Genomic DNA, 9939 nt, shown 5'->3' with positions numbered 1-9939 from the left:
GTGTTTTTAGTCATTTCTTGAAGATGGCTAAGGCCTCAGCTGCACGGATTGAGTTGGGCAGGTCATTCCACCAGGAGGGAACATTTAATGTAAAAGTTCGTGAAAGTGATTTTGTGCCTCTTTGGGATGGCACAATAAAGCGACGTTCACTTGCAGATATTATGTTATAGTTGTATTGTCTTGTATTGTGTGTTTTTTGCTAATGGACCTTGAGTCTGGAAATAAAGTTGAACTAAATTTCCCCCATTGTATTATTTAACAATACATGGAAATTAAACATAATTTAGCACTGGAGAATATTAATATCATACTTTTGGATACAAGTAATGGCACATCCCACTCAAAATTATAATAATAATAATAATTATAAAATATTGTCCCAAAAACCTGAACAACAAACAATTATGCTACTTTAGTTATATATGACTGGCTTTTTACATAATATGGTCTAAATTAATAAAATAAAATAATACAGATGTGCTTATTTGCCCTATTTCAACTATATTATAAATAACCCTGCTTTACCATTGGACTTGAATATAAAATGTCTAAAGCTAAACTACACTTAGGTAAAAATAAAATTAACATGTCTGTGTTCAATTTGTGTTCAGTTGTACTGTTCAAACTGTGCTATATTAGACTTAACTGTTTTCAAATACATACAAATATGTGACCTGATACACTACATCATTTATGATGACCTGGACAGACTTAGGACAGTTTCAGATGTTTAGTGAAGCAGTCAGCGCTAAACTCGGTCATGTCAAACGTTTCTTCTCTACACAACCAATCGACGACACAAAGAGTGAGAGAAACCCCCAGTGCTGCTTGACCCCAGAGGTCACGGCTTTGTCCGTTCTGTCCCCCCCCGCTAACAAAAACTTCAGAGGGTCACATTCCTCCCCCAGACCCCCGGATACTCAGCTGTCACGAACAAACCCAGGATATTCCCCTCGCACAGGCTTTCCAATACAACGACTCGCACTGTTGTCCAAGCAAGGTGCTTGTGTTACCTTGAGCTTAAACGAGCTGCTCAGAGAAGACGCTGTGAAGTGAAGGAAAATCAAACATGCATCTGATCCCAATACCTTCCAAAAAGTTCACAACAAGTGTCAAATCTGTTTTAAAGTAATAGTTTAAAAAATAATAATAATAAAGTAATAAAAATAAAACCAAAAAATATTCTCGCACTCAGGCCATCCAAGATGTAGATGAGTTTGTATCTTCATCAGAACAGATTTGGAGAAATGTAGCATTACATCACTTGCTCACCAATGGATCCTCTGCAGTGAATGGGTGCCGTCAGAATGAGAGTACAAACAGCTGATAAAAACATCACAATAATCCACACCACTCCAGTTCATCAGTTAACATCTTGAGAAGTGAAAAGCTGCACGTTTGTAAGAAATAAATCCATCATTAAGACATTTTTAAATCTCAAACCGAGTCCTCCATCCATAATATTGCTTTCTCCAGTGAAAAAGTTTTCTTGTCTGAAAAAAATGGCACATTTTCAGTACATTTTTATGTGTTATTTTTGTATTATTTGTATATTTAATATTTGTATATTTTTAGTTTTGATTTTAATTTGAGTTTATTATGTTTCAATTTAGCTTTCATTTATATTTATATTACTGTATTTTATTTATATTATTATTATTTACATTGAGGATTTTTAAGTTTTTCATCTGACAGAATAGTCCATCTGCCATCAGTGGTTCAACCGTAACGTTATGAAGTGACGAGTATACTTTTTTGTACGCGATGGGAAAAAAAACGACTTTATTCAACAATTCGTCTCCTCTGTGTCTCTCCGCAACAGTACAAAAAGTATTCTCGTCGCTTCATAACGTTACGGTTGAACCACTGATGGCAGATGGACTATTCTGACGATGTCTTTCATACTTTTCTGGACCTTGACAGTGTAATTTACTTGGCAGTCAATTGGACAGTCACAAGCCTCCCAGTTTTCATCCAAAATATCTTCAATTGTGTTCCGAAGACGAACGAAGCTTTTACGGGTTTGGAGCGACATGGGGGTAAGTGATTATTGACAAAATTTTCATTTTGGGGTGGAGTAACCCTTTAAGCAAATAAAATGCTTAACATTTCCAAACTTTTTGTGTCTGTGTTGGAATGCATACAGTATGTGTTTTTGCTGCGAAATGTGTGTATCAAAAATATTCAAGCATGTATTTGAGGTATATTTGGTTATATATGTTTAGAGGTAACTGGTAATGTTTTCTTTTAACAAAACAAAACATGAAGAGTTTTTTTAATAACATGAATAATATGAAGAGAGAGAGAAAGTCATGATCCACTTGAGCTCCTACGTTTTTTTGCAATCTTTGATCTCTAGAGTGAAACAGGCATAAACCAAAGAAAAAAGTGAGAGGAATATTAAGGTGACCATGATAGCTGTGAATTTCTTTGCTGCTTCTTCAACAAGGCAACTAAAGAGCACTGAAACGGAGCAATCAGGAGGAAAACTGGATAAAGCAGAAGATACTGGAATCAGTTCACAACCAAATAACAGGCAAGACTGAATCTCCATCTACACTGCATTTTAAAAGACTATTAGAAATGAGTGAGACAGAACTAGAAAGTTTCGTTAAGTTGAAATATAGTAAAGTATAGAAAACTAGCAGCAGTCTGAGTGACAGTTCAAAAGTGAAAAAAAAACCCAATGGAAGCCATTGCAGGATAGCCCCTCCCCCACTCCATCATCACATACCCACAGACTATCAAGAGCGCAAAAGACAAGAAAGCCTATAAATACAGCCTGCTGAAGAACAACCTAGAGACCCTAATGGCAGACGTTTCACACAAAGGGGACAGAGCCATCATCACTAATCTGCTCCTCTACACAACAGACTGCAATCTTTGGCACACGGTCATCTGTAAATACTAGAAAAGTTATAGAAAAATAGGCATCTGCAACGACAGACAAATCCAAATTTATGAAGAAAATGACACTAACAAGGCATTTCTAACTGTAAATATCTATAATAATGGAACCATAATGTTCCAGGGGACTGAAGCATCTCTTAGCTCTGTCCAGGCAAACTTCACCAGCCTAAAAGCTCTGGCAGAGGCTGAGAAACAAACAGTGATGCTGCAGGAGGCTGTGATGCCCACAGCTCAAGGGAGAGGCTAGAGGAGATGGAGCTTAACCCTGCTGAACACGACCCACAGCTGGAACAGTCTGTCAATCAGATCAGAAACAGCCTCCCCCTAAGAGGTAGAGCTGGTGGAGCTCAGGGAACAAACACTCTCCCATGCAATATCCAGCGAACGCCTACAACACCTGGAAAAGTCAAAACTCAATCACCTCACACGTGACTTTGAAGCTAGTGTTGAGGAGCTAAAAGGAGAGATATGCAAGCTGCAGCATGATAGGGAGACCCTGAATAAAGAACTGAAAACAGCCAGCTGCTGCTCAGAGAAGGAGAAATACAAAGCCTGAGAGAACAAACAGAGAGCCTCACACACCCAGCTCTCGCACCACCCAGACAACAGAAGCCCACAGTCCAACACCTGAGTCCAGCACCACAGCAGCAGCGCCACTGACACCACAGGCAGAGGCCCCTGAGGGCCCCCAAGAGCAAGGAAATGACCCACAGAATGCAGAAGTCATCATCTTAATTGATTCAAATGGCAAGTTCATCAATGAAAAACAGCTATTTCCTGGCCACAAAACATTAAATCTCTGGTGGATATTGCCCTACAGGGAGAATCTGGGTGAACCCAACCACGTTCACGAATGACCTGCGGGCACAGCAAGAGCGAGCGGCAGATTCAGTGACACGGGTGGCCATAAAAGCAACACAAACCTTCCCGACTTCAAAAGTAGTTATCTCCACCATCCTGCCCAGATCAGACTTCCATCCTCGCACCATACAAAGAGTAAATGCAGACATCTCACGTAGATGTGCTGGAATGCCAAATGTTCACCTGGCACATCATCCCTCATTGGACCTCTGCTACCATGTCCACCTCTGTAAAGACAGTGTTCGTGTGTTTGCCAAAACTCTTAAAGACGTGGCCCTGGGCCGAACCCCTGCAAGCCCCCCAAAGAACGCTAGAGCAGCCACTACCCTTCAGCCAGTGAGACGCTTTCCCCCAACAGCACCACAGAACATCATCTCTCCAGGCTCGGCTGAGCAGTACTCTACAAACCCTACCCACAGGCCCGCATCCCAAGCCACTATGCACCCACCCCACTAAGCTGTACAACATTAGATGGGCACAAAACATCACAGAAAAATATGTGACAGCAATTGGCCATCCAAAAGTATGCTTACTTATAGACAACTTTCTAGGCAGAATGTATCCTCACAATCGAGATGGTGTCAATCTAGCTGTAGAGAACATAAATTATATATTTGAATATTTGGCCAATTTATCTAACCTCACATCCTCTAAGAAAATCCATAAAAGCACACAAGAAAATGAAAAATTGATTTAGGCTGTAAAACCATGAGGAAAACATTAAGACAATTATCAAATCAAAAACACAGACAACCAAACAATGCAGATTTACGCCATCAATATTGTGAAGAACTTAAACAGTATAAAAGTACACTCAGAAAAAAAGAGAGAACAGTATAATCCAAAATCAACTAAAAGCTATTGAAGAATCCGTAAATTCTAACAATTTCTGGGATAACTGGAATTACTTGCATTAAAAAACATCATGAACAAGCAGCCATACAAAACGGAGAACATATGAAAAAATTACTCATATGGAACATACAATTGGTAAATATCAAAACCCATTAGACTACCCCATTACAGAAAATGAACTGATTGATAAAATCCAGGCCCTAAAAAACAAAAAAGCAAGTGAACCAGATGACATCCTCGACTAATTGCTCAAGAACACAGAGCACAAATTAAGATTCCCTGAAACCTGGAATCGAGGACTCATAATTCAAGAGTGGAGATGAATCAGACCCAAACAATTACAGAGACATCTGTGTAAGCATCTATCTGGGGAAGCTGTTCTGCAATATCATCAACACAAGACTTGTACACTTCCTTACAGAGCACAATGTCCTCAGCAAAAGTCAAATTGGATTCTTACCAAATTATAGAACAACAGACCACATCTTCACCCTACCCTGATCGACAAATACGTTAACCAAAACAAAACCAAAATATTTGCTTGCTTTGATTCAATTTGGCATGAAGGTCTGCTGTCAAAACTTCTAGAATCAGATATTGGGGGTAAAACATACAATATTATAAAAACAGTGTATTCAAACAATCAATGTGCAATTAAAATAACGAACAGAATTCTTCACTCAAGGGCAGGGTGTGAGGCAGGGCTGTCCACTATCACCGACTCTCTTCAATATCTACATTAATTAATTGGCGAAACTCCTAGAACAATCAACAGCACCTGGCCTCACACTGCATGACTCCAACATAAAGTTCTTGCTGTTTGCAGATGATCTGGTTCTGCTGTCTCCAACAGAAGAGGGTCTACAGCAGAACCTAGACATCCGGCACAAGTTCTGTCAGACCTGGTCCTGACTATTAATCCTAACAAAACTAGAGTACTAACATTCCAGAAATGACCCATATGTCAGGGAAGGAGACATAATTTCACCCTTAGTATGACCAAAACTGAATATGCCACAAACTACACATACCTCGGGCTAATTTGCCTGCGAATGAACTACACTGAACAAAATTATAAACGCAACACTTTTGTTTTTGCCCCCCCATAGGCTAGCCACAATAAAAGGCCACTCTAAAATGTGCGGTTTTATCACACAGCACAAAGCCACAGATGGCGCAAGTTTTGAGGGAGCAAACATACAAGAATATTTCTGTGCTAATTGCATTTTTTTTTTCAAATAACTGATTCATCATTGAAATTACATAAAGATAAAAAGCATATAGCTGTGTGATTCAGTAATGTAAATCAAAGTTCAGGTTCATTTGATTTATTATTTGGGGTAAGTATACTTTGAAACATTGATTTTCCTTTGAGAGCGAGGCTGTTTTGGGATGTAACAGTTTAGAAATAGTTAACCACCCTGCGGATAGACTGGATGTTGGGATTCTCAGCTTGCCAATCCATAAATAAGCGGTAGTTTCCTCTTTCCACAATGTACATGCGGCCACGATAGTTTGGCTCCTCGTACATGACCCAACTAAAATGGAAGAGGGTAAAAAAGAGAGATATTATTTTGTTTTCAATTGATTCTTCTATATGAATGACATTAAAAATTGATGACCATTGTTACATTTGTACATCATTTCAATTGCATTATTTACAGTTATAAAAAAAAATGCAAAATGCGTTTTCTCAAATGCATCACGTTGCATACATTTAATATGCTAAACTTGATGCAAATAACTTAGCAATGAAAGATTCTGAGCTTCTGCTCAACTTACAGTTTTGCTACAGTAGAGGTTAAACAGCTTTATCTTATTCTGAGCATTTTTTAACTATTCAAGGTTTTTGGGACATTGGAAAAATACTTGATTACTATTAAAGCATCGCTTGATGTTTGGCCTTGCAGAACTTACGCTCCATCTCCATAGACTTTAATGGAGTTGAAGCAGTTCTTGCTGAATCCGGTGCTCTGGAGGAAGGGACAGTCGTCACACAGTTCAACACACTGACCGGTGAAGTTTTGACCCTCATAAAGCTCCATCCTGTACTGCTCCCCGTGCTGACAGACACAGACAAGCACATTATAAAAGAGGTGAATCATACAGTCAAGACTGAAAATCTCAGAGGTCAGAAGTTTGACCCTTGACAGCATGAAATGGACTGCTTACTATGTTGTTTGCAGGATGCAGATTTTCTTTGTGCATTGAATACTTGCTGACCAAACTAATCTAATCACTCTCTATAGAGTAGAGTACAGTGATTAGTATAATGCGCAGTGTTAGTTTAATGTACAGAGATATTTTTATATTACATTTTCAAAATATATGTCTATATATTTTTAACTTTTAAGTATTTTCTAATTCTATATGTTTACATTTTTATTTCAATTTTGTGTCTCTCTTCAATTTTATACATAAAGTTAAACTACAGTAAATGAAAATAAGAAATGTTGGCAACTTGGATTTTTAGAGTTGTAAATAAATCAAGATTATATAAAAATACAGTTGCAGTCTTTCTGCTTCTGCTTAATTCACCTTGCCATTACAATACATTTCTTTTTGCAGTTATTTATTAAATTTACTGTAAATTTTGGAAGTGAAAATTATTTCAAAATAAATCCTACAGCCTTTTTTTCAGTGTAGCTGAAATAAATGTAGTTTAAGTTTTTTAAATAATTTATTTCAAGTGAAGAAAATGTTTTATGGGTTTAGGTGTAGTATTGGTTTACTATAATAACCTTGACAATGTGTCCCACAATGCAATTTACTGATAAATGATCCCAAATGGACTGTCAAAGGTTAATAAAAATGTATATGAAAAAAAAAATTATGCAAAACTTTTTTTTTTTTAGTCTGGACTCCACTTGATTTAAACAATTTAATGATGTCATGCAACAGTTTAAAAATATTTATTTTTATTTTTCAAAAACATAACATTATAAAAATGATTTTTCAAAGTTGTAAATAAAGGTTATTGGAGTATGTTCTACATGAAAATACCATTTCAGTTTTTCTACTTCAACGTCACACTCAATTCAATGTGTCACTTGCCGTTTCTCTGTAATTGTTTGTGAAATTTATTTCTGGGTGAAAACGGTTTCTCTTAGCAGTACACTTCATCTTTTCATAAAGTGTTTTGATCCTCACCATTTTGATTGGTTTGCAGGAGCCCATGTGATCATTGTGGGCGTTCCAGCGTTGGAAGTCGGGATACTCTCCTTTTTCCAGCATGTACTGCTGTCCCTTGAAATCGGGATGGTCGAAACACACCCAGGCCCCGCTCTCCACGCGGATGGAGTTCACCCTGTTCATGAAACCACGGTCCTGGAAGTTTTCACAGTCTCCGAATACCTCCAGCCTCTGGCCTGTGAAGCACTTCCCCTCGTAGAACACTATCTGGGAGAAGAGGAGGAAAAACTCTTGATTTATTGAGTTTTTTGATTCAGCTACAGTCACCGGTGGTGAAACAGACTCTGTGAAACTGAAACTGCATGAGATCACAGCGTGAGATTCATTAAACACTCTGAACACTTCCCATTTCGTGAAGTTTCTTACTCCATCCTGGCATTAAACCAGCAGAGCATATGGAGCAAATGTAAGTTAGAATAGCTTGTTTGGGCAACTGCATTAATCATTTTATGGTTTTACTTCGGAATATTTTTTTATGAAATGACAATCTTAAAAAATGAATGTTTCAAATGCATTAGAGGGCAACTGCATTAATCATTTTATGGTTTTACTTCGGAATATTTTTCCGAAAAATAAGGCAGTTTGTCACAGTGAAATGTCAAATGCTGGACACATTATCTATATTTCTTTATATTTGAAAAGGTATCTTAATCAAGATCACAGTTTGATCCCTAAGAGGAAATTTGGTCATAACAGTGAAAACATCAAACACAGAGTGCAGAAATATTTTTTGCCTATTTTTTACAGTTTGCCTAAACATGTATTCGACATTTCAGTTGTCAAATTCTGCTTTTTTAAATCTTTCACCATAGTTATCTAGCAGGCTACAAAGTTGAGGTCGAAATTGCAAAAAAATTGTTTGTGATAATCAGGGAAGCATCAGTTAGAATGGGCTGAAAAACATAAAAATGTCGTAATGTTCCAGGGGTTATTGATTTATAGCCATAATTATAATTTCAAGCTATTAGTGCAAATTAAAAACCTATTAAATAATTAGTTGTAATTTTTTGCTTGTTGTTAGAATTTAAATCCATATTTCTTCATAAAAATAGCTATTTGACTTTTTAAATTTGATTTTATTTCAGTTTTTTATTTCATTTTATTTTTTAGTTGAGGCCACAGGTAAAAATGCGTACTTGATGTTATTGTTGAGTTCTGCAGTACGGAATGTGTGCACTTAGATATTTAATGTAAATATATGCATTAATTTAAGAGTGCATTAATTTTGGGTGCATGAGATGCATATACTGGTATTGTAGGTATGCAAGTGTACATACAAAACTACAAAGTACAGTTGTGCAAATTGCAAATTATGCAAAAAGAAAAAGAAAAAAGTATGTTTGTATAAGTATGCAAAAATCTGTTGCATATTACAAGAGTACAGTATATACATGAAACTTTGTCTTTAATTGGTCAGCAAATGACAATATATCCTGAAATGTACTACTCACCTTCCCTGAATACTGTGACATTGTTCCCTGCCTGGATCCTGAGCAACTATCCAGTGGAGTGAGAGAGAAGAGAAAGACAGAGAGAGCAACCGGAGGGAAAAATCCGGTCTGTCTGATATATGTGGCCTATAGGCTCTGAAGTGTTATCACGAGGTTTTGCCCACAAAAGCGGCACAATGGAGAGCTTAGCGGTTTCTGCATCATGGACATTTTCTCTTACACTGCTCTGCTGATATCGGAGTTCAGGAGGGCGAGATGCACAATAGCACAATCGATTGTGGTAAAGCTCTGATTTACAGTCAATGTTTGGGTGTGAGAACGACTGCTGCTGCTGCTGCTGGCACACAGTCAAAACACAACACAGCTGAAGAACATAAACATGAGCAGAACCACAGAGATCCATCCATCCATCCATCCATCCCTCCATCCCTCCCTCCCTCCCTCCCTCCATCCATCCATCCATCCATCTATCTATCTATCTATCTATCTATCTATCTATCTATCTATCTATCGTTCATTCTCTATCCATCCATCCATCATCCATCCATCCATCCATCTATCCATCTATCTATCTATCTATCTATCTATCTATCGTTCATTCTCTATCCATCCATCCATCATCCATCCATCCATCCATCTATCCATCTATCTATCTATCTATCTATCTATC

At 37.6% G+C, this 9939-nt stretch overlaps 1 protein-coding gene and 1 long non-coding RNA gene across 2 annotated transcripts; one reads left to right on the top strand and one right to left on the bottom strand.

Annotated features, from left to right (window-relative positions):
* Window positions 1-1819: 1819 nt before the first annotated feature.
* On the top strand, window positions 1820-5890 carry LOC107713691 (uncharacterized). The gene is made up of 3 exons (XR_001636919.1): window positions 1820-1830; window positions 5050-5055; window positions 5819-5890. It is a non-coding gene; the product is annotated as an uncharacterized LOC107713691 (long non-coding RNA).
* A 12-nt stretch (window positions 5891-5902) lies between these two features.
* On the bottom strand, window positions 5903-9380 carry LOC107713687 (gamma-crystallin N-A). Its single transcript, XM_016519270.1, has 4 exons — window positions 9270-9380; window positions 7777-8025; window positions 6544-6689; window positions 5903-6164 (listed from the first exon to the last, which is right to left on the bottom strand). Exons 1-4 carry the CDS (start codon window positions 9288-9290, stop codon window positions 6029-6031), a joined length of 552 nt encoding a protein of 183 aa, XP_016374756.1. The 5' UTR covers window positions 9291-9380; the 3' UTR covers window positions 5903-6028.
* Between the last annotated feature and the right edge of the window lie 559 nt (window positions 9381-9939).

The sequence above is a fragment of the Sinocyclocheilus rhinocerous genome, unplaced genomic scaffold (genome assembly GCF_001515625.1).
Source record: "Sinocyclocheilus rhinocerous isolate Xijiao unplaced genomic scaffold, SAMN03320098_v1.1 scaffold898, whole genome shotgun sequence".
NCBI classification, from domain to species: Eukaryota; Metazoa; Chordata; class Actinopteri; order Cypriniformes; family Cyprinidae; genus Sinocyclocheilus; species Sinocyclocheilus rhinocerous.
This window is presented reverse-complemented; position numbering and strand designations above follow the sequence as displayed.